This window comes from Pseudorca crassidens, chromosome 1 (genome assembly GCF_039906515.1).
Source record: "Pseudorca crassidens isolate mPseCra1 chromosome 1, mPseCra1.hap1, whole genome shotgun sequence".
Taxonomy (NCBI): Eukaryota; Metazoa; Chordata; class Mammalia; order Artiodactyla; family Delphinidae; genus Pseudorca; species Pseudorca crassidens.
The window spans coordinates 111,082,752-111,108,602 of NC_090296.1; the positions used below are offsets into that span (position 1 = coordinate 111,082,752).

The 25,851-nt window shown below is 49.5% G+C and overlaps 1 protein-coding gene across 3 annotated transcripts in view; it reads left to right on the top strand.

The window, feature by feature from the left end:
• TLN2 (talin 2) overlaps positions 1–25,851 on the top strand; it is a 450,451-nt gene that overhangs the window by 389,718 nt on the left and 34,882 nt on the right. The window contains exons 45-51 of one of the 3 annotated variants that reach the window (XM_067749188.1): positions 1,497–1,616; positions 8,864–9,010; positions 14,496–14,662; positions 15,604–15,787; positions 19,148–19,273; positions 19,475–19,591; positions 21,793–21,978. In XM_067749188.1, the coding sequence (XP_067605289.1) occupies positions 1,497–1,616; positions 8,864–9,010; positions 14,496–14,662; positions 15,604–15,787; positions 19,148–19,273; positions 19,475–19,591; positions 21,793–21,978 (1,047 nt within the window). The remainder of the gene's footprint in view (positions 1–1,496; positions 1,617–8,863; positions 9,011–14,495; positions 14,663–15,603; positions 15,788–19,147; positions 19,274–19,474; positions 19,592–21,792; positions 21,979–25,851) is intronic. The other 2 variants (XM_067749208.1, XM_067749197.1) reach the window with 2 other exon arrangements.

The window sequence follows — 25,851 nt, forward strand, 5'->3', positions numbered from 1 at the left end:
TAGAAACTCTGCGGTTGAGCCAGACTCCCTGTTGTTGAGAAGGACTTGGGCTGGGGAGGGAGGAAGGAACAGTGCCCATCTCAGCGACTGGGAGAAGGCTGGAATCGGCCTCGGGCTGGCCCTGCTCAGGAGAGCTCAGGGGCGTCCCAGCTAGCCCGGCAGCCCGACGGTACTGATTTCTCCAAGCAGGGAGCACAGTGCAGCAGGGTTGAAAATGTCTCCAGTGGCCTCAGGGGGTTCTGGAATATCTCCTGGGCCAGGTTCTCAGCCGGCCTGTCTTGACCCTGGGTGTCCATGCACTTGAGGAGCCCAGCCTGGGGCTGCGTTGCTGCTCCTGGGCTGGCTGGCCAGGGCCCAGAGGGGGTGAGTGTTCCCCCCACCGCACTGGGCGGCCCCCAGGGTTGTTGTGCTCCTTGTGGCAGGGTCGCATGCAGCAGCTGTTAGCACAGCCTCGTTCTCTCGGGGTGTGGCATGCATTCCTTGGGAACCCACACCTCGGCCCGAAAGCCTGTGACGTTTCCTGGTAAACATGCCTTAGACGGGCCCACATTCCCACCCTCAATGGAGGTGGAGTCATTTAACAGGTTTTTGTTTTTTTTTTTTAAGTCCTTTAAAACCAAGAACTTTAGATGCCACAAAGAGAGAGGGAAGTATCGTCATCCAGAGCGAGAGAACAGGTGGGGCAGAGGGAAGCCTTGGACCCAAGAGGGACATGGATACCTTTCTGGGTGGTGGGTTACGACTGCCCTTGTGAGTTCTAAGAGGCATTTTTGTCAGAGGAGGAAAAACTAGACATGAGGGTATTAGCTAGGTAAGGTAAGTGGAGGTAAGGTTTTCTATCACATAGGAGGAAAATACAGAATACCTTGAGAGTAAAAAGGCAGAACTTGACCATTTAGGCTACAGTATTCTCTTCACTGAATCTGTGGCTGAAACGTTGTCATTCTTTGGCACAATGTTATTACACAGCTGAATTCTGTAAGTTTCTTCCACCGAAACGTTAGGCTTACCCATCTCTTCAGTCACTGTTTCCCGATGATCCTGTCCTTGTGCCCTCTCTCGGCGGTGTGGGACCTGCTCCTGAGTCCCCAGAGACCCGATCAGCCCGGGAGCAACGTGTGACCAGGGCTGCACCCTGCACGGGGCTGGGTCCCCTTGTGGTGTCTCTGGGGGGCTCCCTGGTAACCCCACGGGGCAGGGCTGGTGGAGGCTGCTGCTCTCACCTCCCAGAGAGCGGACCCTGAGGCCCGGCCTCCACGCTGCACGGCCTGAACCTGAGCATGTTGCCTTGACCTGGCCGGGAGCCACTGGCCTGTCATGCGGGCTGCAGCATGGGCTTCGCTTGAACTGCCCTCTCCAGCGTCCAGCCCCACACGCAAGCCACAAGCTTAAAAGTGAATGAGACCCTTTGGCTCCCAGTGGTATTAACACGTGGTTCTCATGCTTTTCTCTGTGTGTCCCTGTGTGTTTGTGTCTTGCTTGTTTTCTTTTTCCAGATGACTAAGTCGGTTACTAACCCGGAGGAATTGGGAGGACTGGCTTCACAAATGACCAGTGACTATGGGCACCTGGCTCTCCAGGGCCAGATGGCAGCAGCCACGGCGGAACCAGAGGAGGTCTGCCACCTTAAGTCCCTGTTTTAAGAAGCAAACCCACACTGGTGCCTGCTCCCGGGGGGACTCTTCTCTGTAGCTTAGCTCCACTCCGGAAGACCCCAGCCCAATAGCCAGAGGCAGGTGGAGTTCCCTCTCCTCTTGCTGCCAACCTGCCTAGGTTCACACCCAGCAGCCGCATCCTGTGCTCCAGGCTCTCTGTCCTTCCTGAGGCCTCCTGGCGCAGATCTGGGGCCATCTGGGGAGGTGGGCTTTCAGGACTCTGGGTCTCCATGCCCCAGCCCCATCGCCTGATGCCAAGGGTGGAACCTACACCACCATCCTCCTCTTACTTCCTACTCCTGCTTCGCAGCCCGCCTCGATTATTCGTATGTTTCCCAAAGGCTGACAGAAGTATTAGAAGAGCCAAGTATGGGATTCAGCTGCCCCTCCCTTGAGAAAGGGCTGTGTAGCCAGCCCGCTTTCATGAAACAAAGTCTTGCCCAAATATCGTTGGCAGCCTCTTAAGAACGGGCCCAGATCCCTGCCCCCATCCCCCCTGTGGACTCCTTGTCCTTACCTACCTGCCTTCCCTAAACTCACTTTCCTTAATGCCCAACACAGACTCACCTCAGAATGCCCGCCCCCGTAGGAGTCTTAAAACGACAAAAGTTTGACTCCAGAGGCCACTTACTAAGAGGTCCCATATCTAATACCTCTGAGAAATCGAGTGGTCCATTGGCAAGCATGCAGGGTGGGTAGAGCTCTGGGGTGCCCGACTACACCTGTATCAGTGTGAACACGTGGAAGGGGCCCGGGCCTGAGCTACTGCATGGCTCCCTAGAGAAAGAAAGCCCAGCCTGCAGTAAAGAATAATGGAGTGAATTGCAGGGACCCTGGGAAAACAAGGTAACTACATCCGTGAAGTTCGGCAAGCTGTTTATGGAGGGCGAACCCTGTTCATGACATGTCGAAACGAACCAGGCTGTCAAGGCAGAAGGTTGGAGCTGGTCTTCCCTTCTCCTTGCGGTGATGGACAGTGTCCCCAAGTTACTCAGTGCTGTTTCTCCTGGGAGTCAGGTCTAAGCATGTCTTCACCAAGACTCCCAGCAGCACTACAGAAATGAAGACCCAGAACAAAATCACTTTCTAACGTATGTCATAACAATGCATGTAAATGGGAGTAGCATATGTATGTACTGGCATACATATATATCCAGCATGGGATGACTTCAGTTTCTAACAGTGCCTGCATTTTGAGATTTTATTGAGGATTGGGTATTTAGGCTGCAGCATGAATAATTCTATTTGCCATGAGTCTGTCAAGTCATTACCAGGAAAGAAAAATTATCAGAGACCCGCATACGATTCTGTGGATTTCTTTACACAGGCCCATCATTTTTTTTTTTAAAAAACAGACTCCCTCTTTTAGTAAGATCATCTGGACTCATAATTCGTTTGGTTAACATGTCATTTTGAATGTCAGAAACAAGCATAAGGGACCTTCTGTTACAGTAAGGGAAAGTTTGGTAGGACAAAAGGAAGAAGTGTTTGGCTTTTCCAGAGGATTGAAAACGAAAAGAGACTGTGATTGTGGGGAAGGTTTGGATCTCTGTCTCCAGAAATCTTTAAAGGTGGAATTTACATGCCTCTTCCTTGGTGAGTTTCACCGCTGGCCTGCCTGCCTTACTGAGGGAAGACCTAGTGATTTGTGGAGCCCTTTCCACATCTGAGTTCTGATGAGCTACCCCACCCCCTGGGTGAAACAAGCAATTTTCTAATTGCGACCCAGACCACTGAAGCCACGTACAAAAGAAAGCCAAAGCAGCCGGGAAAGAAAATGCATTGCTGAAAGCACAATAGCAAGTTACTCTAGGTACTGGCCCTGCCCTTGTAGCAGCTGTGTTTCCGTTAAGGTTTCCCCTTTTCATGGTTACATCTTGAGATGTGTTTTACATTCCAGACACACAAGCAGTGTGACCTGGAGTGAAAAGGAGCAGAAAGAATATAAAATTACCAGTGGCTTGCAAAGGAAAATTCTTTGTGTGCGTTTGCCAGACAGATATTTGGGGGAAAACTGAGAAGGTTAGGAGATCCCTGAAGCAATGTAGTTTTTTTATTCCAAGGCTGTGGAATTGTTTGTATACCCAAGAGGGCCCTACATCACAGCATGTGAAAATATTTATATCCAGGGCAAGTAAAAAGCCTCCCCCTTCACTGCGGTCCTGCAGTCCGCTGTGCCAAGTCAGCATTTTGGTCTTCTCCAGGATGTGACAATGACAGGAAAAGTCCTAGCTCTGCCCTCTGCACATCGAGCTGGAGCTTTCTCTGCTCGTTTTTCCATGGAAAATTCAAACTTTTGCTAACGTCCCTGTGATAACTTCTTTCCCCAGAAACGTTAAAACCCTCCAACGGCTTTGCAATTTATGACGAGTTTCCTCTTTAAAAAAAAAAGAAAAAGACAAAAAAACGTAGATACCGTGAGCCACAGGCTTCTAAATGTAAATGCCGGAGAAAAGGTTTAGTGACGATGGTGCCGTCTCTGAGGATACGTTGCCATAAGCACGTATAATACTGCGTATTAAAAGCTGGCAGGAACGTTTGTTAGGAGCCTGCTGTGAGAAGCACAGGCCTCTCCCCGCAGATGAGATGGCTGTCTGCTCTAGACTTTTATCTGAAACTTTCCACTCCAAGGCACGCTTTCTGTAGGTGGGAGAGTGATGTCCTGCTTCTGCTCTACACACTGGTTTTTCCTGCCATATTTTCTAAGGAGAAACTGTGGTTTGTCAGATAACATCCATTCTTGCCTTTCCAACTTCCACAAGCTCTCCCAGGCAAATTATACTGGACCTGGTTTCAGATGTAATTGATCTTAAAGCCTGAGAATAATCTGTACGTTTTGTTTAGTTTTAGGCAGTACAGATGATGGATCAGTGTTTCTTAGACCCCCTCCAATTGAAATGAGAGCCAGAACTTCATGAAGGCCAGGCTTCTAATTTCCCTCAAGGCACAAAACCAGGAGACAATCTTCTCCATTTTACTTTTATTTGGGCAGGAAGGGGGAATTGAGGGTTTTTCTTGAGGTTCAAGTATTGCTTTACTCAAGTTGCCAATTTCAAACTCCAAGTTTTATGTCTTGGAGCAACATTCCTTTATAATACATACTGGTGGGAAGTTGGATCATTCGGGGGTGGGGGGTTGGGGGCTGGTCATGTTTGCTGAGAAGTTTAGTGTTGCTTTGAGAAGCTTAGCATTTTTAAAGCCCTTATCTGAAACAGCCTTAAAAATGCATTCCCTTCTCGGATGTTCCTCCAGCAGTACAAAATGTTCTATGAAATTGCAGTAACGTAGAGTATGTTGATTCTGGGGTCCTTCACTTAAGTGCCCTAGCTAACCCGTGTGCCGGTGGAGAAGGGTAGGAATACACGAGCTGTTCATCCAGTCGATACGGGGCGCAGATACTATGCTGGGCGCTGGCCCATATGCCCCACAACTGCAAGTGTGTGAGGCGAGAGTCATTCATCCTACCCCATTTCACAGATAAGCAAACCAAGGAGACTCAGGGAGCTCTGTGAAATCGCCCAGGACCACACAGCTACAACAGTTAGTGTTGAAGCCCCCTTTTAAATAACTTTTTGGAATAAGTGAACGTTTCAAGTAAGTAAATGAAAAGGTAACAGGTCGATATGTAGAAAAGTCAGGATTCAAACCCAGGTTTGTCGGGCATCACAATCCTTGCTCTTTGCCCTGCACCAAGATGCTTCTTTTCACAATAGTGAGCATTCATGTGTCACTTTGTACTTGCTGCGACTCTGCACGTGTACCTTCCATTTGGTCGTCCACAGCCCTGGGAAGTGGGCAGGGCAGGTTTCTGTGTCGCAGGTGAGGAAACCAAGTCCCCATGAGGCTAGTGTGCTCACCCAGAGTCTGGTGGCCAGGAGAGGGCAGAGCTAGAAGCAAGGCCTGTGGTCCTTTCTGCTGCCCAGGTGGGTGATGGGTTGAGAGCAGGGGTGGGGCTGGCATCCTGCCATCCCTTCCTGTTACATTCAGCCCTCTGAGCCTGTGAAAATAAGCGAGTGAAGCTTATTTCAAAACTAGTCCTTCATAATACGGTATCTCTCCTGCATGCGTCCGTATAGGATCATGCAGCCACATCTGCCAGAGGTTTGTGTAGCCAAGCCTCAGGGGGTTCTCCCAGCATGTGCGAGGCAACTGTGTGACCTGGCACAGACTGAGACTCCAGGACCAAGCCCTGGGTTGACTGAGAACTCCAAAGCTTTTGCAACTGTTGCATTTGTTTGTTTTCATCCCTTTGCTTTCTGGTGCTGGTCTCCCTCGGGCTTCCTAACTGGAATTTCATCCCTGATGACCACCGTGCCAGCTCCACGGTTGCATTTACAGGATCCCTTGCTACATGCATGATGTCATCTCCAAGAAGGAGACTGAGCGTCAGGAGGCTGGGCTGTGTTTTTTATAGCAGAGCCTTTTGAGGGGCTGAGGGAGCATGAGAGTGCGGTGGGGTTGTCTTCCCACTGTTTATCACATCTGTCCATAGGTTTCAGGTTTGCGACAGCTCGGGAGCAGGTGCCTTCGCCCTCCCACCCCCGGGGTGATTGGGGAGTGATTTAGGTGGCCTGTGGTTGTCCTAGTGCCCTGTTCTGCAAAGAGAAAGCTCAGGCTCGGCTCTGTGCAGGGGGCAGGAGGGGTGCAGGGAGAAGACTCTTCCAGAACCTGGCACAGGTCCGTTCTTTTCTGGCACGGTGGTTTCATACCCCCGGCCCAGCGAGGTGCCCTGGAAGTTCTGCGTCTGTTCGACTCAAGTTTCCCTTTTTAAACATAATGTGATTATTTATATAAAAACTGTTAGGAAAAGCAGCATGGGCTCTTGAACGTATTCTAGGCCAAAATGGTAACCCACTGGGGGCCACCCGTACCTTACCCTGGGCCGGTGGGTGGTTCTGTGCAGGCCTCAGGCTGGTGGAGCATCTGCCTTGCCTCCTGTGGTCGAGGAACTGTGAGGACACTCTTCCCTTTTGCTTTATACAAGGAACAGGATTCTCCACCCTGTGCAGCCAAGGCAAAATGCAGAAATGAGCTGGTGGCCGAGGCTGTAACTGGCCTTCATAACCCTGTCTTCGGATCACCGAGCCTCATTGTTGACTTTTTGGGTCAAGGATATAAATTTTAACTCATAAAGGAAGAGCATAGTAATAACAAATTACTTCCATTTTATATGTTGAGTTTCCATGAGCGATTTTATTGGGGGGTGGGAAAGGGTTCTGTTGCTAAGTGGAAAAAAATCAAATCAGAAAAACACTGATCTGATTGGGATTGACATATATACACTAGTATGTATAAAATAGATAACTAATAAGAAGCTGCTGTATAAAAAAATAAAATAAAATTCAAAAAAAAACACTGATCTAATGGATAGAGCACCATGCTTGGGATGAAAGATTTGAATTCTCCTCTGGCTTTGCCAGGAACTGGCTGTGTGATCTTGGGCTAATCACATCACTTCTCTGGGCCTCAGTCTCTTCATCTGTAAAATGGGGAGGCTGAACTCATAAGGTCTCTTTTATTTGAAAGTATGTGAATGTTTCTTCCTCCATTTCCCCCTTCCTTGACTTCCCCGTTGGCATCTTATCCTTTAGAGACCTGTGCTCATCCTTGACAGCAGAGCTCTTGCCTTTGTATTAGCTCTGACCCTTGAGTACTTAGGGTTACACTGTATGGGTCTGAAAAGCCTTGAGAGCCTGGTTGAGTTTAAAACTTCACTGGGGCATCCCCCTGCTTCAGCTTCACCTTGTGTTTAAACCAGTAAACATGCCCAGCAAAGAGATATACTTAAATGGGCTTGCCACTGCGTGGGCTGAATTCAAGCCTCTCTAGTTCTCAGTGGCGGTCTTGATGCTGTGCTAGTCCAGATCTGTTTTCAGCGCTGTCGGGTTGCATGATCCTGGCATGATGCCCGTGTCGTACTCCATGTGGAGATGGTCAGCAAGAAGCCCTGCCTGATTGCGAAGGTTTTGTAGTACCTGCTCATGTACAAATAGAAGACACCCCAAAGAGCAGAAGCTCATCTTTCTGGGTCAGGAGAACGTTTTACCAAATGGACTTAAACATCCTTCGGGCCTTAAAGGGTTAAGGGAATAACCTTTTTCCCTGAAAGCAGTGTGTGTTTCAATAATAGAGTGAGCATTTGCAGCCCTCTCACACCTGGAATCGCCTTCCCTTAAACTCTGACTCTTGAGATGAGGTTGGAAGATAGCATCCAGGTGTGTGAATTCCCAGGTTTTATTCACAAAACCTGGGCTCTTCTAGTAACTCTTCTTGAGACACGCTGGAAGGATCAGCACACAGCTTCTAGCTACTGTGGATTCTTGAAAATAACGCTTAGCTTAGAGGTGTTTTGTTCCGTGTTTAGTTGCTTACCTGGGCTGTGTTGATCAGACCAAAATCAAAACTGATGTGAAACAAAGCCAGAAGAATGCAAGCTTTGGGCGGTGGAGGTGGAATTGACTACACCACAGAGATACCTGGCACCTTATCCATAGTGGAACTTATTTGGCTTCTTTTAGGCAAAGTACCTTTTATAATCACACAACCCAGGGGTCATTAAAAGAATGCATGCCTGCTAAGCCGGCAGCTCTAAACATGTAACTTTTTAAGGAAACCTCAGCCTGGCTTGCTAGAAAGGGAACCTGGGCCCAGCATGGTTACTCTCCCTCTATGGTACAGCTGAGGAAGGGGGCGTTCTGGTTGGTAAACCTGGCAATTTTGCAAGAATCTGAACACTTTAAAATATGCTTTATGCTAAAGCTCTATATTCTGAACTTCTAATTACCCCCTAGGGCTTTTGTGAGAAATCAATGAAATTAAATGCATTACCTGCCTCGAAGAGGCCCTGACACACGGTAGGGGCGCAGTGGTTGAATGAATAATGAAACACTGGTTGAATGAATAATCCCGCAGAGTTCATCTAATTAACATTCTTACCTAGTGGCTCAGGATACAGGTAGAGAAGTGCACCAGAAAAGGTAACAAATATTATTAAGCTTGCTTACTGGGGGCTGCGGGTATCTTACAGTCTCTAAAGCAGGAAGCAAAATCAACCAAATTCCATAGTTCACCAAACACAGCCTCCTAATAGCAGTGGAATTTCCCCAGCCAGGCTCCCCTAGGATGTAAGAGAAATTTTCCACCTAGGGAAGACCTCGATGGCAGGGCCATCATGCTTCCCCCTCCCCACCCCGGGCCTGCCTCCACAGATCGGCTTCCAGATTCGCACTCGGGTGCAGGACCTGGGCCACGGCTGCATCTTCCTGGTGCAGAAGGCGGGGGCCCTCCAGGTGTGCCCCACGGACAGCTACACCAAAAGGGAGCTGATCGAGTGTGCCCGCGCGGTCACAGAGAAGGTAAGGAGCAGCCCTCAGGGCAGGCGGGACCCGCCGAGACCAGGGACAGACCAGGAAACTAAGCCAAACACCAGCCAGCTGGGTCAGATCTGATCGTCTTCCCTCCCACCCAGGGTCTCCCCGGGGCCGGGGCACATCAGGCAGCTGGGGATGATCTGTGGTCCTGAGAAACTGAGAACGTGAGAGGGACAGTCCCACAGAGGTCAGGGCCCTGGCGGTCAACTTGGAAGGCTCTCCTGTGGACAGACTGGCCAGGTGGTGTCCCAAGTCACAGCCAGTGCCAGGAGCCGCTCCCTGCAACCCCTTTGCACACTTTTGCCGCCAGGCTCCCTTCTCAGAGAGGCTCCCAGGTGCTGGGGGTGAGTAAGAAGGACCCACAGCTCCTCTTTATTTCCAGATGAGACAGTGCAGTGAGGAGGGTTAGCACCCTCGAAGTCACATGGCACCGTGGTGGGAGAGCAGGCACTGGCAGGAAGTTTTCTGACTCTGTCGGCAGCTGTCTGTAGAGAGAATCACGTAGCGTGATGCATCGGACTCTAGGGTCTCAGCTAAGCTACTTCACCCTGCCAAGCCTCAACTTCCCCATCAGTAAAGGGAGGATGAAGAAATAGAATACCTGGCCTACGGGGTGTGTGGATTACATGCAGCTATACCGGTCAAAGAGCCTGGCACAGTACCAGGTGCACCGTTCAACGTTTAGTAAATTCTAGGCGCTGTTCCCTGTCTCTGTCCTTCAACACTCCCTTCTCCCTGGAAGTTTTCCATGGTTCACAGCGCCCCGTTCTGAACATCCCTTCGTTCCCAGTAGTTCCTTGACTCTCCCGCAGTTTGCTGATGGTTTTGCTTGGCTTATTTCTCAGAGTCATTTTTCAGGGCAGCTGCTGTGCAGGCCGTTTGAGGTGCCGGTGGCAGCATCCGTGCTTTGCTGGTGTTTCCCTCTCCTTCACTTGGGTCGCAGGACAGCTCTGCACCATTGAGAAGCTTGGCAGCAGGACTTGAGGGGTGGGAGGGGGACCATCCCCTGGAAACTGCCGGGACAGAGGCTGCTCTGTACGAGGCCCCTCGCCACAGCCGGACATCAGTCTTCCGCAGCCCACAGGACTGTCCAGGCCTCCCTGGCCTCCCCAGGATGAGGAAATAAATCTCTCAGCTCGAGGAAGGCCCTCTCCCTCCTTTGAAAGCCCTTCCTTGTTGTTGAAGTTACTCGTGCCAAGTTCCCCCGTAGGAAACCTTGGAACAGGAACACGAGGGAGGAAAGGAGGGGGTCCAAGCTGCGTGGTGCTAGTGAGCGTGGCCAAGCAGCCTGGTCTTCCTGAGCTGGCCTCCGTCTTACTGCTCCTCCAGCAGAGGATCCCTGACCCAGGACACCAGGAAGAGGGGTCAGAGGCAGGGGGTCGGCTTGGGCAGAGCACCTAGCCTTTTGGGCAGTTTCCTGCTACATCCCTCTGCCCTGCTCATCTCCTGCCCTCCCATCTCCACCTGCCATCTTTCTTACCTGTCTAGGTGTGTCTGTGTGATTGTCTCCAGCCAGGAGGGCAGACCCAAAAGGGCAAGAGAGGGGGTGGGTGATGAAGGAAGGAGGGGGCTTGTGTGGCAGGAACGCGGGGGGAGGCCTGGGAGATGGGATCCAGTTGTGAAGGGAGCTCAGCTTCTCTCCACAGCAGGGGGACAGCTGTCCCCATGGGTGTGGTGGGTCCAGCTTGCCTTGTAGGAAGGTGTCTTTAGGGACATGAGGGTGCACTGGAGGGGTGACAGGTGCCAGCAGAGGGTTTCTGGCATGGAAGGCACTGGAGTGAACGCCTTAGCCAACCTGCTGGTGGCAGGTGATGGTGCGAGGGAGTGGTAGGTGGAGAGTTTACACGAGGGGGTCCTCTCTGGGGTCCACTATGAAGAACTCCTAGACAAAGAGGCAGCCGAGGGAAGGAGTGACAAGTGTTAACAGAGGGCTGTTCCACAGAAAACCTGATCAGAGGGGACAGAAACAGCCACACCTTTTACGGGAGCCCAACCCTTATCCCTCTCTGTGATTTCAGAAACATCAAGTAGAGTAGCATGTACCCTCTAGTAAACCCTTACCTGCCTAGTAATTTACATGTATTTTTCCACCACTTACTCCTCCCATCAACCGTGACTGGCAAGAAGTAATAGCCCCCTTTTCCAGATGAGGAAACAGACTCGGAGAGGTGAAACAGCCTGCCCAAGTCGTGTAGCCAGCAAATGGCAGTGCTCTGATTCAGGCAGGCTGTTGACTCCAAACTGTGCTGCTAACCCCTGAGCCGCATTGACTTCCGGAGAGAAAATTCACTGTTCTGTTCTGTTGTACCTTTTTTTTTTTCCAGTTTTATTCAAGTATAATTCACATGTAGCACTGTTTAAGTTTAGGTTGCACAGCATCATGCTTTCTTATGTATGTCATGAAATGATTACAATAAGTTTAGTTAACATCCCTCATCTCATATCAATACAAAAAGTATACATGTCTATATATTTTTTCATGGTGATAAGAACTCTTAGGATTTTAACCGCTTTCATAAAGATCACAAAGCAGTGTTAACTATAGTCATCATGTTGTGCATTGCATCCCTAGGACTTTCTTAAAACTGGAAGTTCGTGCCTTTTGACCACCTTCCTCCAATCTCACCCACCCTACCCCACCCCCCTGCCATAACCACAAATCTGACCTCTTTTTCTATGAGTTTGATTGTTTTTTTGTTTTGTTTTCGTTTTTATTCAATTTATTTAGACTAAAACGAAAACAGTTCACCCATTTCTCCTACCCCTCATCCCCCGCCTCTGGCAAGCACCAGTCTGTTCTCTCTGTCTATGAGCTTGGTGTTTGTTTTTGTTTTAAGATTCCACATAAAAGAGAGGTCATGCAGTATTTGTCTTTCTCTGATTTATTTCAGTTAGCATAATGCCTTTGATGTCCATTCATGTTGTGGAAAATGGCAAGATTTCATTCTTATTTAGGGCTGAATAATATTCCATTGTGTATATGTACCACATTTTCTTTATCCATTCATCCATTGATGGACACTTGGGTTTTCTCCTTGTCTTGGCTATTGTAAATAGTGCTACAGTGAACATGGGGGCACATATATCTTTCTGAGTTAGTGTTTTCATTTTCTTTGAATAAATACCCAAAAGTAAAATTGTGGGATCACATGATAGTTCTATGTTTAATGTTTTGAGGAACCTCCATACTGTTTTTCATATAGGGCTGCACCAATTTTTATTCCCACCAAAGGTGTGTAAGGGTTCACTTTCCTCTACATCTTTGCCAACACCTGTTACTTCATTTTGATAATTAACATTCTGATAGATGTAAGGTGATATCTCATTGTGGTTTTGATTTGCATTTCCCTGACAATTATGTGGAGCATATCTGCATGTGCCTGTTGGCCGTCTGTGTATCTTTTTTGGAAAAATACCCATTGAGATATTCTTCCCATTTTTAAAATCAGATTTTTTTTCTTTTTGCTATTGAGTTGTATGAGTTCTTTATATGTTTACCAGATATATGATTTGCACATATCAATATTTTCTCCCATTCAGTAGATTGCCTTTTCATTTGTTGGTGGTTTCCTTTCCTGTGCAGAAACTTTTTAGTTTGATATAGTCCCACTTGTTTATTTTTACTTTTGTTTCTTGTGCTTTTGGTGTCAGATTCATTGCAAAGACCCAAGACCTATGTCAAAGAAGTGACCAGCTATATTTTCTTCTAGGGGTTTCAGGTCTTACATTCAGGTCTTATATTTCATCCATTTTGAGTTAATTTTTGTGTATAGTGTATGATAATGGTCCAGTTTGATTCTTTTGCATGTGGCTGTCCAGTTTTCTCAACACCATTTATTGAACAGACTGTTCTTTCCGCATTGTATATTCTTGGCTCCTTTGTCATAAATTAATTGATCAGATATGAATGGGTTTATTTCTGGACTGTCTATTCCATTGATCTACGTGTCTTTTTTTATGCCATTACCATACTGTTTTAATTACTGTTGCTTTGTGATATAGTTTGAAATCAGAAAGCATTATGCCTCCAGTTTTGTTCTTCTTTCCCAAAATTGCTTTGGCTATTTGGGATCTTTTATGGTTCCATACAAATTTTAGGATTGTTTGTTCATTTTCTGTGAAAAATGCCATTTTACTTTTTTTTTTTTTTTTGGCTGCGTTGGGTCTTCGTTGCTGCGCACAGGCTTTCTTTAGTTGCAGTGAGCAGGGGCTACTCTTCGTTGCGGTGCGCAGGCTTCTCTTGTGGAGCACAGGCTCTAGACGTGCAGGCTTCAGTAGTCATGGCACGTGGACTCAGTAGTTGTGTCTCGTGGGCTCTAGAGCGCAGGCTCAATAGTTGTGACACACAGTCTTAGTTGCTCCATGGCATGTGGGATCTTCCCGGACCAGGGCTTGAACCCGTGTCCCCTGCATTGGCAGGCAGATTCTTAACCACTGCGCCACCAGGGAAGCCCCCATTTTAATTTTGATCAGAATTGCATTGAATTGCATACGGTTTTGGTAGTGTTTTATACTACCAAACTACTAGTTTAACAATATTCTTCTAATCCACGAGCACAGAATATCTTTTCATTTATTTGTGCCTTCTTCAATTTCTTTCTTTGATGTCTTGTAGTTTTCAATATACAGGTCTTTCACCTCCTTGGTTAAGTTTATTCCTAGGTATTCTGTTCTTTTTGATGGGATTGTTTTCTTAATTTCTCTTTCTGATGTTTGTTGTTAGTGTATAGACACACAATAGATTTTTGTTTATTGATTTGTATCCTGCAAGTTTGCTGAAATCATTTATTCTAAATTTTTTTTTTTTTTATGGAGTCATCAGGGTTTTCTACATAAAATATCATGACATCTGCAGGTTGTGACAGTTTTCCTTCTTTCCAGTTTGGATGACTTTTATTTCTTGTCTAAAACTTTTAGCTTTTCACCTTTGAATATGATGTTAGCTATTGGCTTGTCGTATGTGGACCTTATTATACTGAGGTGTGTTCTCTCTATACCCACTCGGTTGAGAGTTTTTATCATAAACAGCTGTTGAATTTTGCCAAATGCTTTTTCTGCATTTATTAAGATGACTGTATGATTTTTACCCTCCGTTTTGTAAATGTGGTGTATCACATTGACTGATATGTGGATGTTGAACCATCCTTGCATCCCTGGAATAAATCCCCCTTGATCATGGTGTGTGATACTTCTACTGTATTGTTGAGTTCGGTTTGCTGATATTTTGTTGAGGATGTTTGCATCTGTGTTTATCAGGGATATTGTCCTGTAATTTTATTTTCTTGTGGTATCCTTGCCTGGTTTTGGTATCAGAGTAATTTTGGCCTCATAAAATGAGTTTGGAAGAGTTTCCTCCTCTTCTATTTTTTGAGCATTCTTTGCCGTGTTTCCTTTTTTTTGTAGTCTGAAAACCTATGGGTTATATTTTCTCCGTCTTCCACGCCCCCTGACATTTCCTCTCTGCCTATAGGTGTCCTTGGTGCTATCAGCTCTCCAAGCTGGGAACAAGGGGACCCAGGCATGTATCACAGCTGCCACTGCTGTGTCTGGGATCATCGCCGACCTGGACACCACCATCATGTTTGCGACTGCAGGGACCCTGAACGCAGAGAACAACGAGACCTTTGCAGACCACAGGTATGGGAGTGAAGGCTGTCCTGTGGGCTCCTGGATGGGGAGAGGTTCAGTATGGCCTGATGGACTTTGGAGATGCTGCCCAAGAGCCAGAAATGTGGTTATCCGCTTTGATTTCAACAGGACGCTCAAGTGGGGGAAGTGACCCACGTAATCAAAATAAGTGCCTTTTCTCAACTGCAAACAGAGTTGTGTTCCAGCTTTGCCTCTCACAGCCTAAATCCAGTCTGCTCCAGCAGAGGATAGCTTTTTGATCTTTTTGCTTTCTAAGCTAAAAAGCTGTGCCCCTGATTTTTTCACCATCCCTAGTAGGACTGGTAGTGGCCCAGGCAGGCATGTAGCTCTTGCCTAAGTGAACAGTGAAGCTCCGAGCCTGCTGTCTCTCCCGGGCTCTGAGACTCTGCTTCAGAGGCTGGTACCAGGGTCTCCGTTTGCTGCTGGAGACCCCACATATCCTCGCCACATGTCCAGCACCTTTCTTCCTCTCTCTTCAGCCCCAGGACTGGGCAGGGGAGGAGATTCCCAGTGCCCTGTCACCCCTTCCAGAACCCAGCCCCTTGGGCTGTGATGTCCAGGGCAGGGTCCCCTGATCCATGTGTCCTCACAGGTCTCTGTAACTATGAAGTATTTTCAGGGATAGTGGGAACCACAGGGAAGAAGCTACAGGGTGGGGGGAAGGGGGCCAAACTGATGAGCCTGAATCTTTAATTGAAGCTTTACCATTAATCGACTATGTGAATTCTGGGCTGACTTTCCTCTCCTCTCTCCTAATTCTCTTACATGGAAGATGAGAGCCTCCTATTAAGGGAGGAGGAACGCATCACCTCTCTTCTTCAGTGCCCTTTAACAAAAGCCCGTAGAGGGGTTTCTTTTCCTCCTAACTACCAGTGACCAAGCTCTGCCCTTTGTCTCTCCTCCTCCCCACACTCTCCCGCCTTTCTCAGGGAGAACATCCTGAAGACAGCCAAGGCCTTGGTGGAAGACACGAAATTGCTGGTTTCGGGGGCTGCATCCACTCCAGACAAGCTGGCCCAGGCAGCCCAGTCCTCGGCAGCCACCATCACCCAGCTCGCCGAGGTGGTCAAGCTGGGGGCCGCCAGCCTGGGCTCTGATGACCCCGAGACCCAGGTAGGTACAGGCGGGCCTCGTGGTCCCACAGACACTGTGCGCCAGGCCTCAGAAGAAAGCAAAGGCAAAATAGGAACTTCGGGTGTGGACAGCATGTGCACGGGTGCGTCTGTGGTTTGGAGACTGGTAAGAAGCAGTCATCTAGGCAGGATAGTGGCATGGACTGTGGTGTGGCCGTGGCTATGGAGATAAGCCAGAAGATTTGAGAGGAGTCTATAAAGAAGACTCAGCCGGGCTTGGTAAACGACTGGACGCAGTGAGCGTTGGAGATGAGGGAGAGGGGGGAGGCCGGGAGGACTGCGGGTTTCAGGCTAGATCAGTGAATGGATGGTGGCTTCATGTACCCAGCTGGGGCTCCCTGGAGGGAGGGCTGCCCCGGGCTGAGATGCAGGTGAGTTCGGTTTGCAGCGTGTTGCATTGGAAGTTCCAGAGAGACACTCAGGTAGAACAAGTGTGTAGGCTTGAGCCTGCTCAGTTTGGGGGATGCGGATGTAGGGGTTATTGGCCGACAGACAGTGACTGCATCCACTGTCTGTGGAAGGAAGAGGAGAAGGGATCAAGACAGAGCTGAGGAATCCATTATTTAGGACCATCTTCAGGAGAGAGAGATACCTAAGGAGACTGAGAAGCAGCAGCCGCTGGTAGGAGGAAAGCCAGGGGCCTGATGTGAAGAGGAAGGAGTGCTGCAAGCCACCAGAGAGGCAGCCAAGGCAGCAAGAAAGACGAAGGTCTGAGAGCCCAGCCCAGGGCCTTGGAGGACAGTGGCCACCCAGCCAGGGCTGTGAGTGGGCAGTGGCCAGATGCGGGGGAAGGAAGGAAGCCAGTGCGTATAGACACCCCACTTGAAAAGTTGGGCTCTGAAGGGGAGGAGAGAGAGAGGAGCTGAGGGCCAGGGAAGGGCTCCGCGCTCTGTGACTCTCTGCTTTGGATTTAGCCACTTCGCTGCTATTACCTACCTGGTCCTTGGTTCCCCAGCCTAGACCATCAGCTCCTCAAGGACAGGATTCATGGTTTAGTGATCTTTGAAACCTACACACCAAGCACTGCTCTCACACATCGTAGATGCCCAACAGAGCAGTTCAGCTCTTGCTGAGCTAACAGCCAACCGTGGCCGTCATTGATGGACTCTCCCCACTCCCGAGGGCAAAACTTAAAAATCCCTCTGCTATTTCAACCCCAGTGTGGTAAACACTTCAGTTTTCACTGCTTAAACCATACTCAGTAAACAAGCCTATGCGGCCCATTTGGACAACACTGGAGAGAGAACCTCCTACCATCCAGCGCCAGGGTTGACGACAGCTACTTTCCGGTGAGCACAGGGCCACCAGCTTTGCTCCCACACGGCTGTGACCCTTCCCTTCCTGATGTCGTCCGCTGGAGCGGAGTTCCGTAAAGGAAACATTCCGCCTGTTGGCTTTTTACTCCTTCTGCTGGCTTTCTCTTTGATAACATCAGAGCTCAGATTAGCTGCCTCCGGAATGCGAAACACTCACAGAAGTCTGCCTGGGTATTGTTCTTACCCCCACGGAGGAAGGAAAAGCTACAAAACGCCTCAGTGGGGATGGAACCCACACTTTCCCCTACCTAGTCCGGCTCAACTTGGAATGAATCAGCTGGGAGGATTTAAATCTTTGGATACAGAGAAACGTATCGAATTGCTTAGAGATTTAAACTCCCAAATGGTCTAGATGTCCTAGGGCCCAACTTCTTTTGAGACCGCCCGTGGGAGATGTCTCCTCAGAAAAGTGTGCCCACTCGCTGGTCGCTGTGCAGTGACCCGGGATGGGACAGTGTACGCCAGGTGTCAGCAGCACACCTGCTCGCTGCGCCTCCCTGTGGTGGTCCCCGCCATTAGCCCGCCCTCACGAGCCCCATCACAGCCCGACCTGCCCTGTGGTTTCAGAGGTTGGCAGAGGTCCCGTGCACCCTGTGGGTGAGAAGCCACGGGATAGAGACAGGGAGAGTTGGGAGGCTGGGCAGTCATGGCATGGCTGTGCCTGCAGGTTCTGGGACGCTAGAGTTTCTAAGACGTTTTCACGTCCATTATTCAGTTGATCCTGCCAGCAGTGCAGTAAAGGGGTAGGGCTGGCACTGCTCACCCCATTTGTAGATGAAGAGCCAGGGCCACAGAGCGTCATACAGTGTGGAGGTGAAGACCATGGCCCTTGTGATCACACTGACCAGAGTCTGAATCCCAACCTTGCCATTCCCAGCGTCTGCCGGTGTGGACACAAGCAACGTAGTTCCCACTCACAATGGCAGTGATGAGGGTTAAATAAGATAACGTGCATTGTGCTTGGCTCGGCCCCTGGAACACTGCCCTCAACGAAGGGAAGTTGTTGTTCTAGAAGTAGGAGTTGTTATTGTAGCTGCTGGACCCAGAAGACTTAAATGTAATACCCAATATCATGTAATTCCTAAATATGCCTGGTACTTGAGATTCCAAGTGTAACACACAGAAGAAGTGGCCTGTGGTCTCTGTTCAGTTAGAAGAGTGAAGATACTGTGTTCCATCCGGTGTTACATGGGTACACATCTGTATATTCACCCATTCTGTGAGTACTTGCTGAGTGCCCACTACACGCCAGGTCCTGTCCCGAGTGCAGAACACAACAGACAGAAGACCCGGCCGGCCCTCCTACAGCTTCCATCCAAGTCGAGGAAGAAGACAGATGGTGTATAAGTGAATAAATAATAAAGTAATTCCACATACTGCTAAGTGCTATAAATAAAACAGGGCAAGCTGAGGGAGTTTCAGTGGGGGTGGGCTTATAGCTAGAGTGGTCAGGAAGGGTCTCTGAGGACATGACATTTGAGCTGAGACCTGAAGGATGGAAAAAGCCGGGTTCCAGACAGAGAGGGGAGCAAGAGCAGAGGCCCTGAGGTTGGAATGAGGGAGGATTTCCAACAGGGAAGAAAGACAGACCCACATGCCTGTAACATGCTGAGTGTGTCAGGATCCCAGGAACCAAGTCTGGGGATGCAGGTGGGCTGCCACGGAGGCCTTGCAGGCCAGGGCAGGAGGCTTGCGTTTTGTTCTCAGTGGCATGGCGTCTCAGGGTGTCTGCTCAGCTGCCCTCATCCTTTCATAGGCAGCATGTCAGCAGAGCCGCCAGCGAGGCGGTGTTTCTGAATATGCTACATCTAGCGGGGTCCCGCTCTCTGGCTCAGCATCTGACTTCCTTAGGGAGCTTCTTCAAGTCTGCAATCTGGTTTTCCCCCCAGCCTCGCATCAGAGTCTCCCAGGCTGGTTCCTGGGGATTCTCCTGTGCTGCAGGCTTGGGAGCTGCTGATGGAGAGCCTGCTCTTGGACTGTGCTCCTGGAGCAGCCTGCTCACCCGGGCCCATGCTGTCTTTCAGGTGGTGTTGATCAATGCCATCAAAGACGTGGCTAAGGCCCTCTCAGATCTCATTGGTGCTACCAAGGGAGCTGCCAGCAAGCCCGCCGATGACCCCTCCATGTACCAGCTCAAGGGGGCTGCCAAGGTAGAGTGGAGCCCCAATTAGGGGCAAGCGTGCCAGGGGTGCTGCAGTGAGAGATGCACGCTCGAGAGTATTGGAGGATGTGCATCTGAGCTCCTTTCTCACATAGAGGTGCTGGTACTCGTGGCATTAGATCTGGAACTAAAAGGAGGGGTGGGACCTCAGCACACTCCCTATTTTCTCTTGACATCTCTTCCCATGCAGGTGATGGTGACCAATGTCACCTCCCTCCTCAAGACCGTGAAGGCGGTGGAGGACGAGGCCACCCGGGGCACACGGGCGCTTGAGGCCACCATCGAGTACATGAAGCAGGAGCTCACGGTAAGGAGCCGCCAGTCACCTCCCTCAGGCTCCGCATCCAGCAGCTGACCCCAGTGCAGCTTCTCTGAGACTTCTAGCATAAAGAGGTTTTACCTGGAACACCTGAGCTAGGGAGGCCCACTTGCCTGCCTGCTGGTACGTTTGTATCATGGAGACCCCATGTGAAACTGACCTCTGAGTTTGGCTAGGATCAATTTGTAATTGTAATTAAATGAATTAATGAATGGCTTGGGACCATTCGGGTTAAATTCCACTAAAATTGCAGCATGAAACGAAAGTGCTCCAGAAGAGTCCTGGTAAAGGGAAAATTCAGTGTAGCCGCTTGCCCTCGCCTTGAGCTCAAATGGTGTATACACTGTGCAGCCACGTAGCCCCTGCTGGTTCCCGTTGCCATTGGCAACAGCTCACGCTGCTGCACACATACGGATTTGGGAGTCTGAGGTTGGCTATTAGGAAAACCTGGATGCCTTTACCTGGGACACTTCCCTTTAACATCAGGCTTCCTTCTGTGTGAGGTGTCTGATCTCAGAGACACTGACCCCATGTTCGCTCTTACCTTGTTCCACCGTCGTAGAGCGAGGGTGTCCTGGTGATACACTATGATTGTCTCCTGTTCTTTTGATCCTGAGACAATTGTGGATTGAATCATCCTTATCCCTAGAAATAGAAATATGCTGAAAATGAGTAGTTTCAAACTGAGATTTCTTTTTAATGGGAGGTCTGATTCAGCTTCTCTTTTGGAAGGAGGCGTCTTTAGAGGGTCACCTGTGAGGGCCACAAGCCGCTGAAGGGCAGCAGTAGAGACAAGCAATTCTGTTGGGTTTTGCTGGTGGAGGCTCGGGTTCTCTTGTCCTGTTTTTAATGAATCCGACCTTGATTGGTGTTGTGCTCAGTTCTCACATGGAGAAGAAACTAAAAAATACAGGCCTTAAGGCTGCTGCCTGGCGCTAACCTGCTTGCACGGGCTGGGGGCTTCTTACCAAAAGTCTGGACACACATTCTGACAGGTGTGGGTGGGCCTAATGGTGGCAACGGAAGCGATTTGAAATTTGGAGCTCTCTTGGGAAATTACAGACACATGGTCGACCTAAGTATACCGATGTGGTTTAGAATTGACCCAGACTGTGCATTTTCGTGGGCACAGGAGGTTTCCAAAGGAGCATGTGTCCCGAGACCCACGTTAGTGTGGAGGGCTCTGTCCATGTTCATTCCACTGCGGCATTCAGGGGTGGTCCTGGGCAGCCTGACGGTAGCTGTTCATTTTTAGGGGAGTAGTGATGTTTAACGGTGGTTGGCACATGGCAGGGATGCTGGCTGGGTCCTCCTTTCTGCTTCCAGGAAGACTTCCCTGCTGAAACGTGGCTGCCTAGGGCAGAAGACAGAGCAGCCCCACCTGGTTCGGGATTCCTCGTGTACAGGGACAGCCAGGGCACCCATCACTCATGGTAGAACCATGGCAGATGGGCTGGAAGCAGAAACGGCTGGCTTGGCTGGCAGGTGGCACTTTAAAGTGGGACATTCACTTACCATGGCTAATTTATTTCAGCTTCTCTAAAGGGGTGTGTGTGTTTGTGTGTGTGTGTGTGTGTGTGTGTGAGATTAAATAATTCACAGTGTCAACGTGGCACACTCAACCTGAACACCTCCACACAGTTAGGCAGTTATATTTGTAAGAAAGGCTAAGAATAGAAGAAACTGAACGCTTCATTTCCCCCAGCCCCACACTCTTTTAAAGAGAGAGAACTGAGTCCAGAGCAATGCATCCAGGTCAGTCGTGCCCTGGAACCAGCAACTGGGCTGCGGAGTTTCTGGGAACTACCGAAGCAGGAGCAGGAGTGGGCCAGGAGAACTGGGAAGCCGCACAATGCCGCCCGTACCCCACCCCGGTGGGGGTGACTGGGTAACAAATACACATTGAGTGTCAGTTTCCGAAGGCAAACAAGTTAATGCTGTGGGTCGTCCTCCCTCCCCACGTCGTCCCCATGAATGCCGAGTACAGGTGTGTGAGCCTTATGCACGCCGGAATCTTGAAAGCAAGAGTGATATTACTGTATTCACATTTCTAATTTCCTGCCCTCTGACGGTTTCTTCCCGTGGCTGGCTTGGTTTTCAGACACTGAGCCGCAGCCGGTAGGGGAGGCATAAGTTATTTCTGTCCTTCCCTTTTTGATTTTTTCAGCACTTCGATTTCTAACTTCCAGGTATTCCAGTCCAAAGAGGTACCTGAAAAGACATCGTCACCTGAAGAATCCATCAGGATGACCAAAGGCATCACCATGGCAACAGCCAAAGCCGTGGCAGCTGGGAACTCGTGTCGACAGGAGGACGTGATTGCCACCGCCAACCTGAGCCGGAAGGCCGTGTCAGATATGTTGACGGCTTGCAAGGTAAAGGCCTTGGCGTTGTTTGGGGTGGGTAGGGTAGTGTTCGTTCACGGTTGAGCTGTTGGGTTCAGTTTGGAGAGCGGGAGGGGCTGGCCACGTGTATAAGGGAGCCGCTCGGTACCTTAACCTGTGTGTGTGATAGGCTATGCGGGAAGGCAGGTGTGCCCGTCAGCCCCCGGGAGGTGACTCTGCGGGCAGGTTTGTGTCTGAGAGGGCATGGAGTAGGCTTGCCGACTGACCCTCCCGCTTTACCTCTCAGTTCTTCCTGAATAGGCGGACACCTTCTTCCAGGGGCTGTAGTGGAGGCCGCTCTGGCAGTAGTAAAGCGGGCGTGTGACATTTTGTTCCAGGCCCTTCAAAGGAAAACCACACCCCTTGTCAGCCTGCACCCTTTCCTGCTTCCATAGGTCAGCAGCCATTCTGCCCCCGGAGGGGTGTTGCCATAATTGGGTGAGGCAGTGAGTGAGAGGAACCAGACAGAACGTCAGGGATCTGCCTTTTTGCTCTCTGTGCCAGACGTCTTGGAGCAGCTCCTCTGATCCTTGGGGAGACAGTGGGGGCCACTGCCCTAAGCCAGTGCTCATGGAAGGAGCTGGGGAGACCTGAGCTTTATGACCTTCACTTTATTTTTGATCTGTGAAGCCAGAGAGCCGTAAGAGCCTCCCATTGAGCACCGCCACCCCAGCCCTCCATCCTTCTAGGGACAGCTGTGGCCCAGGGACCCTGACTTCTGCTCCATGATGGACCGATGACCCCCCTGCCGTGGTGGGCAGATGGGGCTGAACCACAGAAAGGGAAGAGCAGCTGTTGCAGCTGGGTGTCCTCAGCAACAGGGCCCTTCTTTGTGGTGCAGTGAGTTGTGGGGAGAGCTGGTGCGGGGTCGGACGATGGCCTCTCAGGTTCCTTGGCAAGGGTAGGGTGGGCTGGGGTCCCTGGGTAGAGACAGGGGGAGGCAGCCAGGCTGAAGGGCTGGGTGTGGGGAAAAGCACCGCATTTCCTGGTCTCCTGGGTGTGGGGGAGGGTAGAGCGTGGGGAACAGGGGTAGGCAGGGGAGGGGGGGAGCAGAGGGCGGCAAGAGGGTTGGGCCACTGTCCTGAGGACCGAGTGCTCTGGGCCGGGGAGTTTAGACTCTCCTGAGGCCACAAGTACAGTTTTGATGCGCTCAGTGGAATCTCCCCTGGCAGAAGCGATAATTCCCCGAAGGGGTTACAGCCTCTGTCAGAACAGTATTTACCAGGGACTTCCCTGGCGGTCCAGTGGCGAAGACTTAGCCTTCCAGTGCTGGGGGTGCGGGTTCAATCTCTGGTCAGAGAGCTAAGATCCCACATGCCACTGGGGCCAAAAAAACAAAACATGAAAAACAGAAGCAATATTGTAACAAATTCAATAAAGACTTAAAAAATGGTCCACATCAAAAACAAACAAAAAACTCTTAAAAAAAAAAAAAAGAACAGTATTTACCAGCCAGATATGGCCTGAAGGCCACCATGGTGTATATGCAGGGCACCTCATAGTTTTGGAAGGGCTGGCGTGTATGTTCTGTCGTTCAATCCTAGATGGGAAGGGTAAAGGAATTCTCCTAATGTGAGCTTGCCAGAAAGGGCATGCAATAAGAACGTATAGAAAGCCAGGGATGCCTACTGGTGGGTCAAGAAGGAACCCTCTGTGCCAAGCAGAGGGCCACGTGGCCATATTTGAACACCACCTTTGGGACTGAGCAAGGCAGAAACGGAGGTGCAGTAGGTCTCATACTGACTCATCAGAGACAGGATTACACTAATTGCTTCAGTGGGGATGCAGACTTCCCTACACCCTAAGTTTATTCTCGTGTCTGTTTCTTTCTGGTCTTCCTTTCATGTCCATACGTCTATGTCAGATACAATTTTATATCTCTGATTACAATTAATGTTACATAACTGTTTCTGCATTACTAGCAGTCATTGTAACTGACTCTTTATTGACCACAAAATACTCTGGTAATGAACATACTCTTTCCCCCACTATCAGATACTTAGATTGTCTGCAGTTTTTTTTAAATCATCAACTTTACTGCAGGAACATCTTTGGGTATATCTGTTTTTCCTGTGCCTTGGATGATATCCTTAGGCAGGCTCCCAGAAGTAGAATTAGGAGGTCAAATGGTGTGACATTCTTATTATTGCTCGATTGCTCTCCCCAAGGGCTCTACCAGGTTAGAGCCACCAGCCGTGACCAGCAGCTCCCGCACAGCTCTCAAGGAGGGCCTTGCACGTTACCTGCTGGAGGAGCATCATAGCCCTTGTCTTCCCCCAGTGGTGTCTCGTCGAACCAGACGTGGGCTCTGTCCTCACACTTGGAGACGGGGGGCGAGGCTAATTAAAACGCAGGAGGGTAGTGTATATACGTCCATGCCACTCTCTCGCTCCGTCACAGCTTACCCTTCCCCCTCCCCATATCCTCAAGTCCATTCTCTAGTAGGTCTGTGTCTTTATTCCTGTCTTACCCCTAGGTTCTTCATGACATTTTTTGTTTCTTAAATTCCATATATATGTGTTAGCATACGGTATTTGTCTTTCTCTTTCTGACTTACTTCACTCTGTGTGACAGACTTTAGGTCCATCCACCTCATTACAAATACCTCAATTTCGTTTCTTTTTATGGCTGAGTAATATTCCATTGTATATATGTGCCACATCTTCTTTACCCGTTCATCTGTCGATTGACACTGAGGTTGTTTCCATATCCTGGCTGTTGTACATAGAGCTGCAATGAACATTTTGGTACATGACTATTTTTGAATTATGGTTTTCTCAGGGTATATGCCCAGTAGTGTGGGAAGCAGCCGCATAGCACAGGGAGATCAGCTCGGTGCTTTGTGACCGCCTAGAGGGGTGGGATAGGGAGGGTGGGAGGGAGGGAGACGCAAGAGGGAAGAGATATAGGAACATATGTATATGTATAACTGATTCACTTTGTTATAAAGCAGAAACTAACACACCATTGTAAAGCAATTATACTCCAATAAGGATGTAAAAAAATAAAAATAAAAAATAAATTAATTAATTTAAATAAAACGCAGGAGGGGTTAAAGGCCTGGCCCGTTAGTCCTCAGATGAGGACTAACCAGGCTCATAAATGACAGATACTGGCCACTCGAATTATCCCCACCCCTCTTGGGGTGGTTTGGGGGGTCAGGTAAGCGGAAATTTCCCAGGTGTTGCCCCCAACAGCTCCCAGTCCTGGGGAGAGGGATTTGACTGGAGGGAGTATGGAGGCGGGTCACGCTTCCCCTTCTGCCTTGACCTTTTATCCTAATGTGTAATTTGTATTTGTCCTGACTCGTGATTTATTTGCAGTTTTCTATTTTTTGTATTCTTGTAAGTCCCCTCGAGTTCTTTCCAGAGTGAGGTTGTAGGAGGAGGAAAGGCTAAATGGGTAGGGTTGCCAGACTGAGCAAATAAAAAACAGACCGCCCCATACTTATGCTAAAAGTTTTCATTGTTTATTCGAAATTCAAATGTAACTGGACGTTCTGTAGTTCATCTGGCAGCCCCGTGAATGGGCGTACCATCTGAAATGATATCTCACGCATGACTCAAGTGCGCAGGTCCCAAGTACAAGAAAAAAGGGCCAGATGCTGTGTTAACCATATGTCCTGGTCTGCTTATCTCAATGTGTATGATGCGAGATGAGTTATTTGTGGCACCTTTGAGGGTGCTGGGGAGCTCGCTCTCTGAAGGTTCCCAGGAGCCAGTGAGTCCTGGTCGGGAGACTCACTGTGATTGCAGTGTGATCAGGTCACAGAGTGATGAGCCTGTGAACAGAGAGGGTTCTTCAGAATACTTCACGCTGCAGGAGTGAGAGAGGCTGATCCTGTTAAGCTGTAAGTCCTCTGCT